At 41.1% G+C, this 24,822-nt stretch overlaps 1 protein-coding gene across 1 annotated transcript in view; it reads right to left on the reverse strand.

The window, feature by feature from the left end:
• Positions 1 to 24,822, reverse strand: part of LNP1 (leukemia NUP98 fusion partner 1) — a 55,930-nt gene that overhangs the window by 17,331 nt on the left and 13,777 nt on the right. The window contains exon 2 of the mRNA XM_024244682.3: positions 9,185 to 9,373. Coding sequence (XP_024100450.3) covers positions 9,185 to 9,340 — 156 coding nt within the window. The 5' untranslated portion in view covers positions 9,341 to 9,373. The remainder of the gene's footprint in view (positions 1 to 9,184; positions 9,374 to 24,822) is intronic.

A 24,822-nucleotide genomic window follows, 5' to 3' on the forward strand; every position in this document is an offset into this window, starting at 1 on the left:
ATGACTTTGTGGAAAATGGGCCTAAAAGAGAACTGTAATTGGGACAGGGAGAAGCTCCTCCTCTTAAAAAATGTTTACTTGCTATGCGAGCTCTATTTTTGGAATTTTATATGCCCTCCTAAGGTAATTTTCCTCAATAAGACCTAAAACAATGTCCCAAATGGCTTAAAATAGCCTCACCTATCTATCCCCTATTTTGTGAATCACGCTGTAGCAACCGGGTTGCTATCTTCTCACACTCTGAGCTCACCCTGGGCTCCTGGGCTACAGCGTTGCAGCAGGCACTGACTGTGAGGGAAACGACTGCCCTGTACACTGACTCTCCTAATTAGAATGCTCCAAACAGCACGACTCTTTCCCCTGTGGTCCCAGAACAACAATCTCTGTCAAAGAAAATCCCATGCGCTCTCTGTCCCCAAGTCATTGGTTCTCATTTAAAAAGAAATTGGTTTTTAGGACAGTGAAACTATTCTGTATGCCACTATAACGGTAGGTGCGTGCCATTATACATTTGTACAAACCCATAAAATGTACAACAGCAAGAGTGAATCCTAATGTGTAAACTATGGACTCTGGGTGATAATGATGTGTCAGTGTGGGTTCATCAGTTGTGACAAATGTACCGCTCTAGTCAGGAAGGTTAATCATGGGAGAGGTATGCATATCTGGGAGTATGGGGGCTATGGAAAATCTCTGTACCTTCTGCTCAGTATTGCTTTGAACATAAAACAGATCTAAAAAAAGAAAGTTTTTTTTTTTTTTTAAGTGCCAATAAACCTAAAAGGAAAGTTGGGGAGGGGGAAATTGGTTATGTAATATATTCACCTCAAGAATATATTCTTGAGCTTAACTACTCGATGTTCTTTATTTTGGCTGTAATTGCAATCACCCTTCAATTGTATCCCTCCCACCCTGTAGTCAATGGTTAACAGCAAGATGAGACATAATGGGAAAGATCCAGGTGCTGGCATAGTAAGACCCATATTGAGTACTAGTGCACAGAATGTACCTGGCACTCTGGGGCCATGTCCTTGATAGCTAACTTCAGAATAAAGTCTACAAGGGAGTGATTCTTCCCCTTTTACATATGAGGAAAATGAATCTTAATGAGGCTAAGTCTTGCCTAAGACTTATGTGACTAGTGACTTTATTAGAGAGATAAAGTGACATGCCTAAGCATGTGACATCTGGTTCCTGGATTAGCAGTACTAAATCCTTTATCTTTAACAACAGCAACAACTTTATTCTATTTCCATGTGAAACTGCCTGTAAATGTGACTTTTAACCATGTACCAATTTAAACAGAATTCTATTATAAAGTTAGTAATAATAATCTATAGGTCTTTAGGAATTCATCTGAAAGAATTTTATATGAGGAGTATTTTATAACGTAGTCTAATGCTATCATCAGAGCCAAGAGGACTACACATGAGTGGACTAGCTATACTTGGAAACACTATCAGGGAAAACATTCAAATGTTCAACTGGTAAAATGATAGTTCTTTGAGAAATAATAAAGATAAGCTTAGTAACCATGCACTGTACATTGTTTTGGGAAGCCAAACAATGTTTTAAAGTAATCAGTAAAATAACTTTTTTTAATTGGGGAAATGAACAGACCCTGCTTGGTCACACTATTACACACTAAATCAATACAAAACTGTCACCAACACCATCTCATAAGTTATATAGTGGCTAAACAGAGGAGAGCTATAAGAAGAAACTCCTGTGAGCTTATAACACTTCACACCTCAGGCACTTGGAATCTTTTCCTAAAGCAAAATTCAAGGACTTGTCTTACTCATCCCAAAGCTGCAGTAGCCAAACTAAGCCCATATAAACCATATGCCACTGAGATCATAACCCCAAATGACATTAAATTAGGTCATGTATAATAATGTTTTCCCTACTTGGTCTCCACTCTCTGGTGATGATGCTTGTTATGAGAATGTATTAGTCAGCTTGGGCTGCCATAACAAAATACCATAGGCTGAGTAGCTTAAGCAACAGAAATTTGTTTCTCACAGTTCTGGAGGCTAGGAAGTCCCAGATCTAGGTTCTGGCTAATTCAGTTCCTGGTGAGGGCTCTCTTCCTGGCTTGCACATGGCTGCCTTCTCACTGCAACCTCACATGACTGCTTTTTTTAATGCACATGTGGGGATAGAGAGAGAAAGAATAAGCTCTCTGATGTCTCTTCTTATAAGGGTATTAATCCCATTAGGCCAGGACCCTACCCTCATGAACTCATCTAACCCTAATTATCTCCCAAAGGCTCCGTTTCCAAATACCATCACATTGGAGATTAGGGCTTCAACATATGAATGGGGGAAGGGGAAGCACAAACATTCAGTCCATAACAGAACATATGTTACCTGCCAATGTTCAACATAAAATTACCAATTATCTTCCCATTGTAATATAAAAGAAAAACATAAAAGACAATGAAGTAAAGAGAAAATGAAAAACTCTAGAATTTTGTGCAGTAATTAACTGAAGGCATCTGGAAAAAAATTTCTAAGTGTCAACACCTCTGACAGAGGAGGAGGAGGAGGAGATGCAGAGGGAGGAGATGAGGGAGGGGAAAAGGAAAAGGGAGAGGGAAAGCATCTTATTAGGTATGTAAACTAAAAATAAAATCCTAAGCCCCTCATCAACTGAACAGACCCCCTCTTCACCAAGGGGATTCCATAAAAACCTTAAAAACTTAGTTCTGAGCCATGACGGGACGGGAGGTCAGATGCGCCTCGTTGTACTCCCTGTCTTTTATGGTTTAGACACAACAATTGACCAGCATTAATGTTAAAATAGAGACTATAACACTGACAGAACAAAGCCTTTGTGGCAATAAGATACCTAATTATAAAAAGGACCTAAGTCCATGCCAGGCAAGGGTTAAGAATAAACTATGAATAAACTTAAAGAATAAACTATGTTATGACTGCCACAAGGTTTTTCTTTTCCTCTAGCAGCTAAACAAGCACCGGCCCTGACATAAGCAGTATTAAAACAATTTGCAGCTCCATCAGATGCTGACTAGCTGATTCCCTTGTTCCACCAGCCATTACTACAGTTTTGATTGGACAAGAGATTGATTTCAATAACTTTCTCCTGACAAGACTACCAACCATGGACTGGTTCTAGCCAGTTTATGGGGGCTGCACACTCACTCACCTTCCTGTCCTAAGAAGATCTTTTCATGAATAGGGCCTAATTGTAATATGTTTAAATGTTAAGTCTCCATCCCAAAGTGAACGTGGGTCATACGTGCTACATTCATGTTTGTTCAAAATTCCTGTGTCCACAGAACTGTGTCAGGACCACCTTCATGAATATTCATAGCTCCTCCTATAACCTGTTGCATATGGAAGTTTAGCCAACCTGTTCAGCATAAAGCTCCTACCCCCTACCCCTCCTCCTTTGAAGTGCCTGTCTCCAGTCTTTCTGGGACTGGAGTCTATGCTTCCCAGGCTGTGGGATGGCCACCTTGCCGGCTATAAGCTTTACAAGAAATAAAGTCCCCTCTCCTTTTCTAAATGTATACACTGTATGCATTTAGTTTAAAAAAAACTTATTTTTTAATAAATAAGTTAATAGGTACCAGGCACTGTTCAAAGCACTGTATATACATTACTTATTGAATATTCACAGCACCTTTATGAGGTCTGTACTATGATCACCAATCCCATTTACATGTGGGGAATTGGAGGCAAAGAGAGCTCAAGCAGCTTGCTCAGAGTTATGCTGCTAGTAAATGAATGACACGGGAGGCCAGCTCCAGAGCACTTGCTCCTGACCACTCCTCTCCGCTGCCTTTCTAGCAACTCCTCCACCTTAGCACCTAGAAGAAGAGAGAAAAGTCCACAGAACATTATGCTAAAAGCTCCCTATAGAGTTGTCACTGGTACCTGAAATTCTATCATTAGTTTCATTTCCTTGGATTAAGGAATTGCCTCCTATGAAAATTAAATTCAAATATAATCTGAAATACAAGAAGCCACTGCCAATCATGACACTTGATAGTATGTGTTCTCTCCCAGGTTTGTGAGAACTCCCCTAAGAGGGCCATGCCCCACCTGCCCTGTAGTGAGATACTATAAGAATGAGAGTGCAGCCATCTGAAAGTAGATCAACGATAAAAAACTAAAATTACAAATATCTTTCATCACTTTAAATTGAGAGCATGGAGGGAGAATATACAATGGAGAAAGGTAATTTTATTTAAAAAAAAAAAAAAAAAAAGACAGCCAGGCGCAGTGGCTCACACCTGTAATCACAGCACTTTGGGAGGCCGAGGCGGGCAGATCACCTGAGGTCAGGAGTTCAAGACCAGCCAGGCTAACATGGTGAAATTCCATCTCTACTAAAAATACAAAAATTAGCCAGGCGTGGTGGTGCATGTCTGCAGTCTTGGCTACTCAGGAGGCTGAGGCAAAAGCATTCCTCGAACCCTGGAGGCAGAGGCTGTAGTGAGCCGAGATCTCACCACTGCACTCTAGCCTGGCAATAGAATGAGACTTCAACTCAAAAAAAAAAAAGAAAAAAGAAAAAGAAAACAGAAGGAGAAAAAAGGAGGCATCACACTACCTGACTTCAAACTATACTACAAGTCTACAGTAACCAAAACAGCATGGTAACAGGTAACAGGTACCAAAACAGACACATAGACCAGTGGAACAGAATAAAGAACTCAGAAATAAGACCACACTTATATAACCACCTGATCTTTGGCAAATCTGAAAGAAACAAGCAATGGGGAAAGGATTCCCTATTTAATAAATGGTGCTGGGAAAACTGGCCAGCCATATGCAGAAAACTGAAACTGGACCCCTTCCTTACACCTTTTACAAAAATTAACTCAAGATGGATTAAAGACTTAAATGTAAATCCCAAAACCATAACAGCCCTAGAAGAAAACCTAGGCAGTACCATTCAGGACATAGGCATGGGCAAATACTTCATGATGAAAACACCAAAAGCAATTGCAACAAAAGCCAAAATTGACAAATAGGATCTAATTAAACTAAAGAGCTTCTGCACAGCAAAAGAAACTATCATCAGAGTGAACAGACAACCTATGGAATGGGGGAAAATGTTTGCAATCTACTCATCTAACAAAAGTCTAATATCCAGAATCTACAATGAACTGAAACAAATTTACAAGAAACAAACAAACAAACCCATCAAAAAGTGGGCAAAGGATATGAACAGACACTTCTCTAAAGAAGACATTTATGCGGCCAAACATATGAAAAAAGCTCAACATCACTGATCATTAGAGAAATGCAAATCAAAACCACAATGAGATACCATCTCACACCAGTCAGAATGGCAATTATTAAAAAGTCAAGAAACAACAGATGCTGGCAAGGCTGTGGAGAAATAGGAACAGTTTTACACTGTTGGGGGGAAAGTAAATTAGTTCAACCATTGTGGAAGACAGTGTGGTGATTTCTCAAGGATCTAGAATGAGAAATACCATTTGACCCAGCAATCCCATTACTGGGTATACACCCAAAGGAATATAAATTATTCTACTATAAAGACACATGCACATGTATGTTTATTGCAGCACTATTTATAGCAAAGACAAAGGACCAACCCAAATGCCCATCACTGATACAGTGGATAAAGAAAATGTGGTGCATATACACCATGGAATACCATGCAGCCATAAAAAAGAATGAGATCATGTCCTTTGCAGGGACATAGATGAAGCTGGAAGCCATCACCCTCAGCAAACTAACACAGGAATAGAAAACCAAACACCACATGTTCTCTCTCACAAGTGGGAGCTGAACAATGAGAACACATGGAAATAGGGAGGGGAACATCACACACACTGGGGCCTATCAGAGGGTAGAGGGCAAGGGGAGGGAGAGCATTAGGACAAATACCTAATGCATGCAGGGCTTAAAACCTAGATGACGGGTTGATAGGTGCAGCAAACCACCATGGCACATGTATACCTATGTAACAAACCTGCACGTTTTGCACATGTATTCCAGAACTTTAAAGAAAAAAGAAAAAATCTTGGGTGTACATCGGTAGAGACTTATTCTGTATCCTTCAAAGTACATCATGTGGGCAAGTACATATGGTGCCTTCCCTGGAGCATAGAAGAAGCACTGTGAAGGTCCATCAGGAGTTACAAAAGCCCTGGGCCAATAAACTCAGTTTCTTTTCCCAAAGATCTTTCATTTAGCACAATCTTCCCTTCCACAAGCCCCAGACTACATAGAACAATGTTAAGAGAACCATGTTAAGCTGAAAGAGGTGATGACTAGAAAGCTAAACAGACTAAAAGTATTAAAAATGCACTTCCACAGAATAAATAAATGACAGGGAAACTGTTTTACTTCAGTTTTGTACTCACGTGATGTTGGAGAGAGAAGGCAAGTCAGTTTAATAACAAGAGAAACTTCACATTATGTTTTTTTCACTAAGGACAACAGAACAATAACGTCAGATTTCTTTATTCACTTTAATTCAGCAAACACAGGTTCTAATGAGTCTGGGGAAAAAGCAGCATTCTATAAAAAGGCCTAAGCTTTACCCTTTGTTGTACTTCATTCTTTCTGCCCAATTTGTATTTTCTACTAGACTGACAGTTCCACAAGTGTGGGGACTGGGCATGTCTTCTTTCACCCTGTGATACTTGGACAATGTTTGGCTCACAGTAGGTGTTCAATAAATATGTTAAATTAATTAATGTTGATCACTGTGGTTTTGTGTGAATCATGAGACTGATGAAGATGTATTAGAAACTACATTCAAGGAGAAGTGGGGAAAAAAAGAAACCACATTCAAAGTAGGCAAGGGGGAAAGCTCTTCTCCTCCTATGCATATAATACTGAATGTAATATTGATGGTTATAGATTATTAAAAGGTTGAGAGAGGGAAGGGCCTTAGAGCAGTCGGGAGAGAAGAAAAAAAGTAAGAATAAGAGTAAGCTTTTCTCTTTAAAGTATTTTCATTAGCTCAAAGCAGACAAAAAATTGAAAACCAAATTGTTCCTTAAAATAAGAATATATATATATATGTATGGAGAGAGAGAGAGAGACAGAGAGACAAGGTCTCATTCTGTTACCCAGGTTGGAAAGCAGTGGCATGATCACCGTTCACTGCAGCCTCGACCTCTTGGGCTCAAGTGATCTTCTCACCTCAGCCTTCCAAGTAGCTGGGACTATGGAAGCACCACCACACCCTGCTATTTTTTTTTTTTTTTTTTTTTTTGAGAGACGGAGTCTCACTATGTTGCCCAGGCTGGTCTCAAACTCCTTAGTTCAAGTGATCCTCCGGCCTTGGCCCCCCAGAGTGCTGGGATTCCAGGTGTGAACCACGGCACCACGCCAAAAGTAAGAATATTTGATTACATTTTAGAGATAGAAAGAGTTAAGTATTCAAGTATAGATTCACTTATACATATACAGCATTATGTAGATAAAGAATGAAGAATTAGACTCCCCAACTACTTTCCAGTACTCTGCCCATTGACCTCTGGTTCCTCTGATTTGTGCTCTATGCTTATTGTTTCTCCATTCTATTCAGTCATATTTTTAACTTTTTTAATCCAGCGATTTTTATTCTGCATGTTAGTCTAATAATTATGGAATTCATTGCTGACTCAGAGAATCTAAACAGGTTAATTCAGGCAAATGCCCGAAGCAGGGATAAGCAGATAAAGATGTCATAAGGACACAGTTTACAAATGTTATACAAAATAGATGCTGTGATTCCATAGATTAAGGCAAACAACATTGCAACCTAAAAGTGAATTCTGTAAATAGGGTAACTATCTCTGTTTCAAAAGCCCCATAGATGCTAAAGTTTATTCAAGGAACTAGTAAACCATGTTTCTTTCTATGTTTTCATATTTCCTGTGGCTCCAAGAGGCCATTGTAATAAATAGTAAATTACAGTTTTGGTTTTTGTTTACCCCTGTTCTAACATCTGGAAACTGGAAACTAATCATACTCCTAGTTCATACAGCCTGGATACTTTGCTCATTGTGGGACATATATTAAAATGAGAGGCAATAAGCAGGTGTTTATTTTATAACAGAACATGGAAGGTTAGAGGTAGAAGGGTTCTTAGAGATCACTCAGTCCAACACCCCCGTCTTTTTCACTTTAGCAACCTGAAGCTGAAAGAAGGGTTGAAGATTGCCCTTTGTCCCTGAGTATGCATTTGGCAAGGGATATATTTTGAAATATTTGTGTCTCAAAGAATTCTCATTCCTCAAACTTGCTGATCACCAGGAGTAATAGAGGTTGCCTTATACACTTTCATATGTCTTATAGACATTATGTGTCTGGGAAGCCTGAAGTTAAAAATAAAATAATATTACCCCAAACAAAACTTACTTGGTTCCGGGGTTGGCAACAGCAGGGGATTGAGAAACTATCCTCTGGTAGCTGACATTTAATAGGACTTATAAAAAAGAAAAGCTGTATTATTGCTGTGTAACTATGAAGCGCAGGACACACATGTCTACTGTGGAGCCTTCTAGCATCACAGTAGAGCAGAGAGAATAGCCGCCTGTACATATCACTGAGTCCACAGCTGACCAAGCCCATCCATTCCCCTCTTGGGAGCTTTCCTGCTAGCATCTTGTTCCCCAGATATCAGGTGCTCTGCCTAGCCATAACAAAATAGTGCTGAGGGCAGGAGAATTTTAGCTCCCTCTCCCATCTAGAAACCAAATGGACTCCCTGAAAGAAAAACAAGTATGTCAAATTTCTCAAAGGTAGTGACTTGTTATGTGGGATCCCCAGTTCCTTAGAAGGTCTACCAAAGAGTGGAACAATTTTTAGTATTTCAAACGGAAATCACACATTGAGCCACAAGGCTACACAGACTAAGTATAGCATCAAGTTTCTTTCCTTTGGCTTAAATTCCGTCACTCAGTGGGATTATCTCAGGCTTATCAGGAGCTCTGGAGAGTGGTTAAAGATATCTCAGATAACTAAAAATGAAGAAATGATTACCCATTAGATGACAATAAGGTCCCTTGAAAGACAAGATGAAATAATAAGAGAGATTTCTGTGGGTATGAGAAAAACTCGGAAGTACTGGTTTTAAACCAAAGAAAACTTTATATCCAAAGATTCCTCAAAAAATTATCTAAGAGAAACCCCCTCCCCTATTCCAGCTCTCCCCTCCAGTTCCATGACAATCACTCACTGGGCAGGGCAGGGAGGTTTTCCTGTGACTGGTGGCTTGTGGTCGGTGGCGTTCCCGGAGTCCTCTCTGATCCTCCTCTCTCCAGCTGTGGCCCCAGAAGCTGCTCATCCATTTGGCAAAAGACACATCATCATCATCATCATCTTTGTGCTCCATATAAAGGTGATGCCAAATACTGAAGGCCTGTCCCTAAATGCGACAGAGGGAAATATCACCCAACAGGGCTGACAATGAAACCCAGGATCTCTCCCAAAAGACAAAATGAAACTGGTCTTTTTAAAATGGTCTCCGATACTGGCATCCTTAAAGGAGAAAGATTTACTAAACAACCACTTCATCATCAGGCAGCCTTGGGCAACGTCTATTTATAAATTGTGCAGCCCACATTCCCCTCCCCTTGTCTTTTTAAATTGAAAGGCTTTCTAATCCTTCCATTGCTGGGGCTTGTGCCTCACAGCCTAAGGGTGGGAAGCAGAGTCCACTGCCTGGTTTTCCCTGTGCTTTGCTGCCAATGACATGTGATGGCATCTCCAGCTGTCAATGATGATGGAGCATGACCCTCACAATATGCCTGTCAGCTCCAGGCAGGCTCTGAAATGGGGCCACATACAAGGAACAGACTGACCACAGCTTGCAAGGTAGGCAGCTGTTGCCATGTCACATCTAGAGCTAGATACTCTCCTAATAAAATGATATTGATATAAAATCCAGCTCCTGGATCAAAAGGAGTAGTTTTTAAAATCGAGGTATTACTTATACATGTACAAATGTAAATAATATACAAGTACATGTAAAATGTACAAATCATAAGTGCACAGCTTGATGAATTTTTATGTATGTATACCCCTGTGTAACCACCACCATGCAAGTAAAGACATAGAACATTGCCAGCACCCCAACTGGCTCCATGTATCCCCCTTCCGATCCATACTCCCTTCAAAAGTTTACCATTAATGATCTGTGTCACCATAGATTAATTTGCTTGTTTTTGAACTTACTTTCAATGGCATTATACAATATGCATTATCTTGTGTTATTCAACAGGATGTAAGTGAGATATATCCATGTTTTTGCAGTAACAATAGTTGATGCTGTGTGTAGTATTGCATTGCATCAACATGCCACAATTTTTAAAAAATTCAGTCTGCTAGTGATGGTCATTTTAGGCTGTCATTTAGGTTACTTCTAGTTGGGGCTTTTATAAAGTTTATATAAATTTTATAGTCCCTGTCTTTTAGTGAGCATTTTTTTCAAGGTAAAGAGAATATTACATTTATGGAACTCCTACTTTGCATCAAGTATGGAGCCAAGTATTCCATATATGCTAATTTTCTTTTTTTCTTTCTTTTTTTTTTGAGATGGAGTCTCGTCCTGTCGCCCAGGCTGGAGTGCAATGGCATGATCTCAGCTCACTGCAACCCCTACTTCCCAGGTTCAAATGATTCTCCTGCCTCAGCCTCCCAGGTAGCTGGGATTACGGGTGCCCACCACCAAGCCTAGCTAATTTTTGTATTTTAAGTAGAGATGGGGTTTCACCATGTTGGCCAGGCTTGTCTCAAACTCTTGACCTCGTGATCTGCCTGTATCAGCCTCCCAAAGTGCTGGGATTACATGCATGAGCCACCACGCCAGACCCCCATATATGCTAATTTTCTTATAACAACCCTGTGACTGGGAGATTTGTATGACATTTTATTGATAAGGAAGTTGAGATGCAAATAGATCACCCCTTGCCAAAGTGAAATTAATACTAAGCGGCAAAGCCAAGTTTGAAGCGGGGAATAGAAAAACAAAGTCCAGGCTCTTTCCACCATCCTGCCAGTATTTCAAGAGAACTTGGAGAAGTCTCGCATTTTCAATCAGGAATTCTTGGCCATTTGCCATATGAAAATCCTTCCCTGAGCTGCAAAAAGATAAGCTTGATAACTATGACCAATGTTTGTAGAGCATGGTATCACAACTTTTATGTTACTAAGGAAAAGCAGCCAAAGCTTAACATATCTTCTAACATTTTTATTTTTTGCAAATGGCCAAGACTTCCTGTGTTATCACAACTCATTGCTGGAGGAATTAAGCACATCCTGTGGGACTTCACTGGAACAGGACTTTCTGGAAGAGTGTGCCTGATTTCCTCCAGACTGCACCCCATATGCCTTTTCCATTTTCTTTCTCAGTTTTACCTTGTATCCTTTCAACATAATAAATCTTATCCATGAGTACAACTATATACTGAGTTCTAGCAAATCCCCAAACTGGGGATGACAGCTACTATCAGAAGTGGGATTTGCTAAAAAACAACCCAAACCACTGAACTATGGCTAAAGCAGCGTTTGGGAAAAGGAAGGATGAAGAAGACATGATGGTGAACCTCCAATGCCCAGTGGCTACCTAGCCATCTATAGTATGAATCAGCTGCTGAGATGATGTCTGTTGTGAGAGGTAAAAGTTACCTACAGAATTCAAAATGACAGATCCAACCCCAGGACAACTGGTTCATTAGATTCCTTGGCTGCTTTTGGCCACAGGTAGCTAAAATGAAGGGATTAAAAAGTGCAGCCTGGCTGATGCCTTTGGGTTTTGTTCTCTCCTCTAGATGAGAAGAGAAAGGGCCCAAACATTCCCAAAACACATTTTGCATGGGCCAAAAATGTGAAAAGTTTGCATTGCTTTCTCCTCCAAGTGGGAAGGAAGAGAAAGCAATGCAAACTTTTAACGTTTTTGTTAAGTCGGTTCTAAGAGCTAGAACAAGGCTTTAGATAAACCAGCAAGAAAGGGGAGGGGGGAATAATACCCCATCGCCTGGTACAGCGGCCCCTGGCATTCCAACTGGGAATCTCTCAGCAGGTATAATGTGAATCATACATGCTGAATTTACCACTTTACTACTAGGAGTTTGAGTAAACCTGCAATGAAAAAAAGAGAGAGATTTTTTTAAATGGCTTCTATTCTGTGGCTATTGCACCTAAATATATGATAAAAACTGATGTAAAATATTATATGCTTATACTTTCATAAATGCTTGAGGGATTACTCCAGTTAGGGAAAGCTACTTCATAAGAATTATTAGGAGAATATGCACCTCTTGATTTTTGTTGCTAGTAGATGAATTACAATGTAATCTCTGAGTATTTAAGTACTGAAATATCCATAACTGATTATTTTTGCTATAATTTTTGCCTGTTGGAGCCTATGGGAAAATGTAGACAACACAGAAGCACAGCTCATCTCCACTGGAAAAAAACACCTTTTGAATTTTAAAAAGCAGTTTTTAGTTTGCTAATAAGTTCTTATAAAATCAGGCGTCTATCTGACCCTTAGAGGCTAATGATTTTCCAGCCTAATGTGCATATTTTGGAGTGGGTCAATTGGACTCTAAATCTGACCGTGTAAAAAGGGCTTAGAAAACATTTCTTGTCAATTGGACTTGGAACAAAGCTGTTTGGCCCTGTATCTTCTTGGCTTTGCTGCTGCTATAGAGGAAAACTTGCTAGCTAGTTTGGAATCCTGAATTCATAGATCCTAACTGCCTGGAGCTTATGCTAAGCTTGATACTGTCCGTGAGGGATTGTTCCAATCTCTGAAGACAGGCATAGGCTCAAGGAACAGAATTCAGCCTCGGGGACTATTGCAGGTTTGTTTACAACACTCCTCTGTGGGGCCATAAACTCTGCTATCCGAATCACATGGGTCACTTTCAGATGCCTACGGGAAAGGGGTTGTTCTTTGACAGGACCATTTGAAACCGAACTAGTTGCACCAGAAATGATGAATCCCAAGAACCCTGTCAAAAGCTGCAAGCTGGGGGAGAGCACATCACAGAGAGTGGGACCCGTCCATCCACTCCTGACAGATAGGGCTCTTGACCCCTTATGGGATAGCTCACTGCTATTAATTTGTGTTCAGCTTGCCAGAGTATTTTGAAATTTGCGATGATGGATTGATAGTCTGACTCTTCTTTGCTCACCTCTCTTCTTAGTTAGGCAGTTTGATTGCTAAATGCAGCTGTTCCTAGACAGAAATTGATATTTTCTAGGCTGCTTCCTGAATAAATAATCAGGACAAAAGGGATAGGGTAATGTAAACACAGTTTGAAAATTTTTGAAAATTCAGGATTTTGTCCTAGCCCATTCTGGAACACGATGTGTTTTTTCTGGTTGTTACGTGAAACAATGATTTTCTATGTAAATTCTTTTGTCCCTCTTACACCCAACCCTTCCTACTCTTCGTTATAAATGGTCTAGATAAGAATAAACAATGGCTGGGGAAAAGGTAAAGTTATGATTTCTGAATGAATCACACTGTTGCGTAATAGCAAAGAAGAAAAAAACCCGGCACCTGGGGAGATGCAGGAGAAAGAGGGCATTAATGATCTGTTTTTCAGAACTGCTCCTGAACACCAGTGCTGCCTTTCCAGGATGCTGGCTTGAATTCGAACTGACTGCGAGCCTATGATCACACCCAACAGCACTGACTATGAGATAGCAGCAACTGGCCCCAGCTCCTCTAGTTTCCAAGAACACCTCCAGATATTGTCCACACTTATGAGAAAAACTGACAGAAACAAACTGCCTTCAGGCAGTCCTTCTAAAACAAAGAACTTAGCTGAATTATTTAGACTGGACAGGGAAACCGTGGGCTGAAGTCCCCATGGTGGGAAGACACACTGGGGGCTCTGCTAACCTGTGTTACCTGACTAACACATGTTTTCATTGGGGTAACTGAACTTGAATTCTTTGTTTCTAAGAATGCTCTCCGGAATTGTCCTTCCTGTGTATATATCTTGACTATCTTGGCCTGCCTCAGCCCAAGAAGGCATGCAGGTCAGCTTCAATTTACTACCCAGAGATGTGCTGTGCTTGAATTGATGCCTTGGGCTAGGTTAAAAAAGGTTAATACAAAACCTTAAGGAGAAAGCCACCTGGCTTCCTAAGATTAACCTTTATAGCTAATGGGATTTGTTTTAATTGGATAAATCCAAGACCTCTGGATTTTAAGTAAAGTCAATACTCAGGTTAGTTTCATACTGTGTCATGGGACACTACTGTTAATAATTTTGCTACAAAATGCCTTGACCGAGGAGATCAGCTACACAGAAAATGGTTAATATAGCAGGCCTGAAACTGCCCATCCTTAGAAGGACCTGCTTGCAAGGTTAGCCCTTAGCTGGCTTCTGGGAACTTGGCTGGTAAACAGTTCCTGCAGTGACATAACATTTTCCTTAAATTATAGGAGTGGTCTAAACTGTTTGCCCGACTAATGTGGTTTATGCTGAACAACTGACTTTCTTCTGCAAATCTGGAGTTTGTGTATGTGGTAGGCAGAGAGTGCCTACCTGACCAGCACCCAGTCATTATCTGGGGTACTGAGTCTCTATTGAGCCTCCATAATAAACACTTGCCTTGCACAATGGCCACAGAGCGTTGCTGGAGGAATTAGGCGTGCACTTTGTAACTCCACTGGGAGAGGACTCTTGGAAGCTTGAGCCAGATTTCCTCCAGACTTTCCCTATGCAACTTTTCTCTTTACTTGTTTTGCTTTGTATCTTTGCACTATAATAAATCTTAGCCATGAGTACAACTATATGCTGAGCCTTATAAGTCCTTTTTAGCAAGTCATGAACCTCAGGTTGGTCCTGGGGAACCTCCTAATACTGGAAGGAAAGGGAACTCTTCAGATCTCTGACCAAAAATTCTCCCAAAACAACAAGATGTAAATATACCCCAGAAAGAAAAAGGGATTTGGACTACATTAAAGAAAATGAGACTTCCAACTCCATTTTTTCCCCTAGTTAAGCCTATTTCTTCTTTAAAAACATGAGGAAAAGATAGCTCCCTACTCTACTACGCTAAGGTTCTTGAAACAAACATGGGGCACCAAAAAAGCACTAGCAGAAAGTGTCAAGTCTTTCAGCACTGGGAGAGATGCTCTTCTTGGCTTTCTTGGGAGCCCTGGCCTGAGGGGAGACTCTAGCCCACTCCTGAAGCCCAGACACCTGCTTTCCCTAGCAAGGGCCCTGGGCACCTGTCTTGAGGAGATGCTGCTGGGGATGCATACCAAAGGGAGCTGCCCTTTTGACCCTGCACCTTTTTGAGCCTGCAGGATGATGCAAAAGCTGCCAAGTGACCGCGACAGCTGCAGCTTCTGAGCTGAGAATTTGAGTATCATGCTGATACTCAAGAAAATGAGAATTTTCTTATCATGCTGAATGTGAAAAAAAAAAATACCTTCTCTTACAGAATAGGAAGCTTGTAGTGTGTGTATTCTCATAAAGTGAACGGATATCATGGGTGCCCAGGTAATCAGTGAAAATGATCCTTGGGCTGTCAAGTGGTTTCTCAGTGCCCTCTCTCTTAGGAGACTATGCAATTATGAGAAAATGATTTTCCCTTTATTTATTTTATTTTTACTTTTTTTATTATTATTATACTTGAAGTTTTAGGGTACATGTGCACAATGTGCAGGTTAGTTACATATGTATACATGTGCCATGCTGGTGTGCTGCACCCATTAACTCGTCATTTAGCATTAGGTATATTTATTTTTACAGAGATGAGGTCTCACTATGTTGCCCAGGCTGTCTCGAACTCCTGGACTCAAGCAATCCTCCAACCTCGGCCTCCCAAAGTGTTGGGATTACAGGAGTGAGCCACCACGCCCACCCGATTTTCCCTTTATTTATTTCATTGTCCCAGTGCCATGCTGTTGTTGCAGTAGTAACTTATTTTTTTTTTATTTCATTTTTCTTTTTCTAAACAGTTAAGGGAAAGCATCATTCCTCTTACTGATTTCAAGCTTGACTGAACCGGTCTCATTCTAGAAAGGAAATGCTGTGTCCAGAAGAGCTAAACTGCTACATCTTTTTTTTTTTTTAACGGTCAAAATACATCAATGGTTTTGAGTCAGTTTTTACTTCCCAGAAAGCAGTGCTTAAATACTTGAAACTGTGTGCTATGTTCTATTCAATGACCTGATTGTCAGACTCTTGCTGACACTTAGTGGCAACGTGTCATAGTATAATCATCCATTTCCTTGTATGTTATCAAGTTATACTGTGAAGTTTGCCACTCTTTTGAGGTGGTCATCAAAGACAAACCTTTTTTAACCAAGTGTCCTAAAGCATGTCTCTAAGGGTATATCATCATTATTTTTTATTCTAAAAAGCCGTGAAGCATGTATTATGAGAACTGTTTTTAAACTATACCACTAGTGGTGTAAAAAAAAAAAAAAGAGGAGACAAAGAAAGGTATGTTTTCAGAGATTTGCCTATAAAATATTGGTTATATAAATATCCAGTTACCTTGGCATTAAGCATCATTAAATTCTTCAGGATTTTGGCTAATTGTGGGCTTCATAATAGTTTTTAGACATTGGAAGAGATTTTAAAGAGCCAATAAATCATCTCTTCCACAAGAGACCTTCAAACACAGCCCTGATTCTCATCTGCCAAAGATGAAATCTGTGTAGCTTTGTCTCCAGAAGTGTTATTAGCTGGTTGACCTCTCAAAGTCTCTTCAATCCCTAGGCACCAATTATTCTAAAACAGATGAGCTACTACTGTTAAAATTTACTACTATGTAAAAAACTTTTTGGGAGGCTGAGGCGGGCGGATCACAAGGTCAGGAGATTGAGACCATCCTGGCTAACATGGTGAAACCCTGTCTCTATTAAAAAGGCAAAAAATTAGCCAGGCATGGTGGCGGGCACCTGTAGTCCCACCTACTCAGGAGGCTGAGGCAGGAGAATGGCATGAACCTGGGAGGCGAAGCTTGCAGTGAGCACAGATCATGCCACTTCACTCCAGCCTGGGCGACAGAGCAAGACTCCATCGCAAAAAAAAAAAAAAAAAAAAAAAAAAGACTTTATCAATCCAGTTCATCAGTGTGCTATATTTCAGAAAAGGCTTCCTTTCAGTTATTAACTCCAATGTCACAGAATCTAAAGGTAATGCCTCAGCACTTCTGTTGAATCTACAAGCCTCTCCATAAGAAGTGATCCAAACAAGAACTGGGGGAACTGAGAGTCCTGAGTGCCTCATATTTGGGAGGGACAAAATGTTGCAATTTACAATAAAGGAGAGGATCATCATACACATAAAGAAAACTGACAAAATACAACATTTAGGAAAATAAATTGCAAAAACTAAAGTTTGAGTCAAAAAATAATGTGAAGTTTTCAGACTATTAAAACAAACTTAAATGAACCTCCGTAACAATCTTTTCTGAGGATCAAATATCACATGTTATTAGCAGGAATAAGGTCTTTATGGAAAGGTATATGGCAAGATGCATTTAAAAGCTTTAAAAAAAATTTGCATCCTTTGACCCAGAAATTTCTCTATTTTTTACAAGTGGATAATAAGAGGTACATACAAGGATGTTTGTTCATATAACATTATTTAAAATAGCAAAAACTTGTAGGATGTGGAAACATCTTAAAAGTACAGCAACTGGAGATCAGGCTAATACATTATGATATATTTATACAATAGAATTCTATGCAATCATCAAAAATCATAGGATTTAATGACACAGGAAACTTCTCAAAATAAAATAGGTGACAGAATAAAATACAATACAGGGTGATAATTAATTTTATGTGTCAACTTCGCTGGTCCATGGTGCCCAGATATTTGGTCAAACATTAATTCTGGATGTTTCTGTGAGGCTGTTTTTGATGAGATTTACATTTAAATAGGTGGAATTTGAGTAAAGCAGATTTCCCTCCATACTGTGGGTGGGCCTCGTCCAATTAGTTGAAGGCCTGAATAGAATACAGATTAACTGCCCCAGCAATAGAATCAAGAAAGAGACCCACGTATATTTCTAGCTGAATTTTGGAAAGAGTACAAAAGCAATTCAATGGAGGAAGGATTTTCAACAAATGGTGTTGGAGCAATTGAACATCCACAGTTTAAAAAAATAAGTCTTCAACCCAGTGCAGTGGCTTATGCCTGTGATCTCAGCACTTTGGGAGGCCAAGGCAAGAGGATCACTTGAGCTCAGGAGATTGAGGCTCCAGTGAGCCGTGATTATGCCACTGCACTCCAGCCTGGGCAACAGAGCAAGACTCTTATCTCAAAAAATAAAAAAAGAACATTACACAAAAATGAACTCAAAGTGGATCACAGACTTAAATATAAATTGTAAACTGTAAGACTTTTAGAAAAAAAAAAGCATGGGAGAAAATCTTTGGGATCAAGAGCTAGGCAAGAATTCTTAGACTTGACACCAAAAGCATAATCTATAAAAGGAAAAATTGATAAATTATACATCACTGAATTAAAAACTTTTGCTCTATGAAAGATCCTGCCTCTCCCTCTCCCTCTCCCTCCCCCTCCCCCTCTCCCTCTCCCTCTCCCTCTCCCTCCCCCTCTCCCTCTCCCTCCCCCTCACCCTCTCCCTCTTCCTCTCCCTCCCCCTCTCCCTCCACCCTCACCCTCTCCCTCTCCCCTCTTCGGTCTCCCTCTCCTTTTTTCGGTCTCTCTCTCCTTTTTTCAGTCTCCCTCTGTTGCCGAAGCTGGACTGTGCTGCCGTGATCTCAGCTCGCTGCAACCTCCCTGCCTCCGGCTCCTGTGATTCTCCTGCCTCAGCCTGCCGAGTGCCTGGGATTGCAGGCGAGGGCCGCCACACCTGACTGGTTTTTGTATTTTTGGTGGAGACGGGGTTTCGCCGTGTTGACCCGGCTGGTCTCCAGCTCCTGGCCTCCAGTGATCTGCCCGCCTCGGCCTCCCAAGGTGCTGGGATTGCAGACGGAGTCTCGCTCACTCAATGCTCAATGTTGCCCAGGCTGGAGTGCAGTGGCGTGATCTCGGCTCGCTACAACCTCCACCTCCCAGCCGCCTGCCTTGGCCTCCCAAAGTGCTAAGATTACGATTACAGCCTCTGCCCTGCCGACACCCCGTCTGGGAGGAAGTGAGGAGCGCCTCTGCCCTGCCACCCAATCTGGGAAGTGAGGAGCGCCTCTACCTGGCCGCCCCGTCTGGGAAGCGAGGAGCGCCTCTGCCCGGCTGCCCCTTCTGGGAAGTGAGGAGCACGTCTGCCCGGCCGCCCCGTCTGGGAGGTGAGGAGCGCCTCTGCCCGGCCGCCATCCCCTCTGGGAGGAAGTGAGGAGCGCCTCTGCCCGGCCGCCCAATCTGGGAAGTGAGGAACGCCTCTACCTGGCCGCCCCGTCAGGGAAGCGAGGAGCACCTCTGCCCGGCCGCTCCGTCTGGGAGGTGAGGAGCGCCTCTGCCCCGCGGCCACCCCGTCTGGGAGAAAGTGAGGAGCACCTCTGCCCGGCTGCCCCTTCTGGGAAGTGAGGAGCGCCTCTGCCCGGCCGCCCCGTCTGGGAGGTGAGGAGCGCCTCTGCCCGGCCGCCCCGTCTGGAAAGTGAGGAGCGCCTCTGCCCGGGCGCCCTGTCTGGGAGGTGAGGAGCGCCTCTGCCTGGCTGCCACCCCGTCTGGGAGGAAGTGAGGAGCGCCTCTGCCGGGCCGCCCCTTCTGGGAAGTGAGGAGCACGTCTGCCCGGCCGCCCCATCTGGGAAGTGAGGAGCGCCTCTGCCTGGCTGCCCTGTCTGGGAAGTGAGGAGCGCCTCTGCCCGGCCGCCCCGTCTGGGAAGTGAGGAGCACCTCTGCCTGGCCGCCCGTCTGGGAGGAGAAATTCTTCTGCCTTGGGATGCTGTTGATCTATGGCCTTGCCCCCAGCCCCGTGCTCTCTGAAACATGTGTTGTGTCAACTCAGGGTTAAATGGATTAAGGGCGGTGCAAGATGTGCTTTGTTAAACAGATGCTTGAAGGCAGCATGCTCTTTAAGAGTCATCACCACTCCCTAATCTCAAGTACCCAGGACACAAACACTGCGGAAGGCCACAGGGACCTCTGCCTAGGAAAACCAGAGACCTTTGTTCATGTGTTTATCTGCTGACCTTCTCTCCACTATTATCCTATGACCCTGCCATATCCCCCTCTCCGAGAAACACCCAAGAATGATCAATAAATACTTAATTAAAAAAAAAAGAAAGATCCTGTTAAGAGGATGAAAAAAGTAAGATAAAGACTGGTGGAAAATGTTTACAAACCATGTATCCGACATAGGACTAGTAACTAGAATATATTTTTTTAAAAACTTTCAAATTTCAACATTAAAAGAACACACAATCCAATCAGAAAACAAAGGCCAGGCATGGTGGCTCACACTTGCAATCCCAGCACTTTGGGAGGCCAAGATATGAGGATCACTTGAGCCCAGGAGTTTGAGACAAGCCTAGGCAACATAGGGAGACCCTGTCTCTATAAATTTTTTTTTAAAAAAACTAGCCAGGCATGGTGGCATGCACCTGTAGTCCCAGCTACTCAGGAGGCTGAAGTGGGAGGATCATTTGAGCTTGGGAGGTTGAGGCTACAATGAACTGTGATCATGCCACTTTATTCCAGCATGAGTGACAGTAAAGACACCATCTCAAAAAGAAAGAAGGAAGGAAGGAAGGCAAAGAAAAGAAAACAAGAAAACAAGCCAATGACATCAAAGAGATTTCACTGAGAAGGATATACAAATGGTGTCTATGGCCATAACGCCCTGAATGTACCCAATCTCAACTGATCTCAGAAGATATACAAATGGCAAATAAGTACATGAAAAGATATTCAACATCATTAGCCATTAGGTAAAGACAAATTAAAATCACAACGCAATATTACTACATACCTATCAGAATGTGTAAAATTTAAAAAGAGTATTAACACCAAATGTTGAAGAGGAAGCAGAGAAGCTGGGTCATTCATACATTGCTGATGGGAATAAAAAATGGTACAGCCACTTTGAAAAATAGTTTGCCTGTTTCTTCTAAAACAAAAAATACATCTACCATATGACCCAGTGATTGTACTCTTAGGCAATTATCCTAGAGAAATTAAAACCTATGTTCATGCAGGAGCCTGCACATGAATGTATAAGCTTGATACACACAACCTGACATATTCAAGAGAACTATGCTGCGTAAAAAAGTTCAATCTCAAAAGGAATTTTATAATTATATAAATAAAAATATAATTCCATATAAATAGAAATAATTTTTATATAGCATTCTTTAAATAACACAATCATAGAGAAGAAGAACAGATTTAGCGGTTCCCATGGGTTAGAGATTGAGGAAGTGGCTATCAGAGTTTAGTTTGAGGAAGCTTTCTGACGATAGACCAGTCCTGTACTTTGATTGTGACAGTTAAACAAAGCTATGGATGTGATAAAATTGCACAGAACTACACACACACATACACACACACAAATGAGTGTGTGCATAGCTAGTGAAATTTGAGTAAGTTATATGGATTATACCAATGTCAATTTCCTGGTTTTGACATTATACTATAGTTATACAAGATGTCAACATTAGAAGAGTAGGTGAAGGATGCATGGGACTTCCATGTACATTTATTTGCAACTTCTTGTCATTATTTCAAAATAAAAAGTAAAAAAGAAAAATGACTTATATCAAGAAAAAGAAACTTCTCTAAATGGGTAGCTACAGGATCAAAATGCTGTTGAGTTAGAAGTACTCTGGGAAGAAAGCAACGATGACAGCATAGGTTTTTAATCTGTTTGAATCCCCACATGAAAACTAATAGAGCAACTGTAGCAGAAAAAACCTATGGACAGCTCTACGACAAAGCCAAGTGACAAGATGACCCCTCAAGATGTGCCCTACTCCCAAGTGCAGGTTGTGGGGTCAAACCACCAACAGCTATAGACCTGGTATGGTTGTCCACGCAGGAGGAAGAGGAAAGAAGCAACAGGGCATCCTCTAGACCTGAGAACAGGAGAATCACAAAATAGTCAACAGTTTGGAAAGCACAGGGAACCAATTTGAGAATAGTAGCTGAAACTGGGAGGGATTTGTTCTCTCCAATACTGAGAGAGTACAAAAAGCCTGTGGTAAGAAGGATTGAAAGGGCTGAACTGTCCAGCCACCATAAACTCTCAAATCTGACCTTCTAGGACAAAGCCTCACACTGAGGAGAAACTGTGAAGAGTGGAATCAAAACTGCAGTAGACAGGGACAACAGAGATGAAGAAAAGAGTGGGTCTAAAACCAAATGGGATGGGGAACACAGCCAGCACATCTTAGAAAGCAAGCTGCCATATTTGTAAACACTATACAAACACAACAGAAGAGGAAGCTCTGTGGAATTTCAAAAACTTTCCTGCACCCTATGTCATTCTAAGAGTTCAAGAATTTTACATAAAAATGAGGGACAGAAAATATCAAGGTAGAATCTCACACAGCACTTCTGTTTTAAAAATGAGAATACAGACCTACAGACAATGAAAGCATGACCAAAAAAAAAAGTACCTACAAAACAGATCAATGTTGGTAGCCACTATTTCAAAATGAACTAAATGATAGTTACAAAGTGATGTGAAGTGGAGCATGGTGGCTCATGCCTGTAATTCTAGCACTTTGGGGGAGGCCAAGGCAGTTGGATCACTTGGGGTCAGGAGTTCGAAACCAGCCTGGCCAACATCGTGAAACCCCGTCTCTACTAAAAATACAAAAAAAAAAAAAAAAAAAAGTAGCCAGGTGTGGTGGTGGGTGCCTGTAATCCCAGCTACTTAGGCAACTGAGGCAGGAGATTTGCTTGAACCCAGGAGGCAGAGGTTGCATTGAGCCGAGATCACACCACTACACTCCAGCCAGGGTGACAGAGTGAGATTCCATCTCAAAAAAAAAAAAAAAGTGGTATGAGAAATGAAAGAACAAAAAAGAATTAGAATAACATACAAATGATCTGATAAAACTCAGGAAATAATTAGAAATAAAGAGAAAAAATCATGTCAGAAAAGGTTAAGCTAGAAGGAATGAGTAAAAAATGCAATCAATAATGTCTCCAAATAAATAGAAGATAAAAAAGATATTTTTTAATAAATGAAGAAAGAAATCAAAAGAATTCAAGACTAACTAACAATTATAAAGATATGCAAAGGAGAGTAACATTATAGATAATGAACTCCCTGAAAAAGAAAAGCAAAGCAAGGGAACAGAGCAAATACTGTAATTCAAAAAACAAAACGCTTTCCTGAAAAGAAGAAAAGATTTAAAACTACATATTGAAAAAGTATACTGGCAGGGCGAGGTGGCTCATGCCTGTAATCCCAGCACTTTGGGAGGCCAAGATGGGTGGATCATTTGAGGTCAGGAGTTCAAGACCGGCCTGGCCAACATGGTGAAACCTCATCTCTACTAAAAACACAAAAAAATTAGCAGGGCGTGGTGGTGTAGGCCTGTAATCCCAGCTACTCGGGAGGCTGAGGCAGGAGAAGTGCTTAGCCTGGGAGGCAGAGGTTGCAGTGGGCTGAGATCGCACCAATGTACTACGGTCTGGGTGTCAGAGCGAGATCCTGTCTCGAAAAAAAAAAAGAAAGAAAGAAAGAAAAAGAAAAAGTATACTGTATATTTGAAAATATCAACGTCATACAACCGACACCAGGACGTATCATAATATGTTTGCTAAATTTTAAAAGAGAAAGAAAGATTCCTTGAGGGAACCTGGGCAGAGATGGGGAGAGGGAGGTAATAGAGAGCATGAGTTATAAGGAAAAGGCGATTAGATTATCATCAGACTTTTTGCCAGCAATGTTTTATGGCCAAGGAAAATATATGAACTTAAGATACTAAGGAAACATTGCTTTGGAAGTATGGTTGCCAAAAAGCATACGGTCAGCACAATTAGAATAAAAAATAGGCACAGACACAAAAAGATAAACAAGGAAAAAAAGAAGGTATGAGCTAGGAATTTTATACCTGGCAAAATCAACTGTGGCAGACATGAATTTGAATGGGACAGGTCAAGATGAACTCAAGGGTAACAACATACACCTGGGCCTGTTGCTGGGTTAGGGGAAAGGGGAGGGAGAGCATTAGGACGAATACCTAATGCATGCGGGGCTTAAAACCTAGATGATGGGTTGATAGGTGCAACAAACCACCATGACACATGTATACCTATGTAACAAACCTGCACATTCTGCACATGTATCCTGGAACTTAATGTAAAAAAAAAAAAATCAAAACAAAAAAATGTATTTATATATTTAACCAAAATAATTTTTTTTAAAAAAGGACAGACCAGAAACACCACACACACACACACACACACACACACACACACACACACACACAAAAGATGTACTCAAGTTATTATTTATATCCTGACTCTGTCCATGGAAAAGGCCTAGAAGCAAGGGCCAACCCAAATGCAATGAACACCCAGATTGTGGCCTTGAAATGCCAATTCTCATTAAACAACAGCAGCAGCAGCAACAGAAGATTAAAAAATAAACAAAGACAAAGAAAACAAAACAAAACAGGGCTTCTTGAAGAAATGGCTGATTCCTGGTCTGTTGCAGGAAATAAACAAAATGACCTTGGAACCTCTTGACATAATAGAGAACAAGGAAACTATGAATGACAACTAGGGCTTTTTTGTTTGTTTTTCAAAAAGACTCAAAGCCACAGATGGAACAGTTTGAATTTCAATTTCCCCTTATAAAAATATTCCAACTAATAAATGAAAATGAGAGAATAGAAAGAATTAGAATATTGCCATTCTGTGATCACCATAGAATTAGTGAGCATTAAGCATAAGTGGCTGCTTATATTACAGA

This window comes from Pongo abelii, chromosome 2, assembly GCF_028885655.2.
Source record: "Pongo abelii isolate AG06213 chromosome 2, NHGRI_mPonAbe1-v2.0_pri, whole genome shotgun sequence".
Lineage (NCBI taxonomy): Eukaryota > Metazoa > Chordata > Mammalia > Primates > Hominidae > Pongo > Pongo abelii.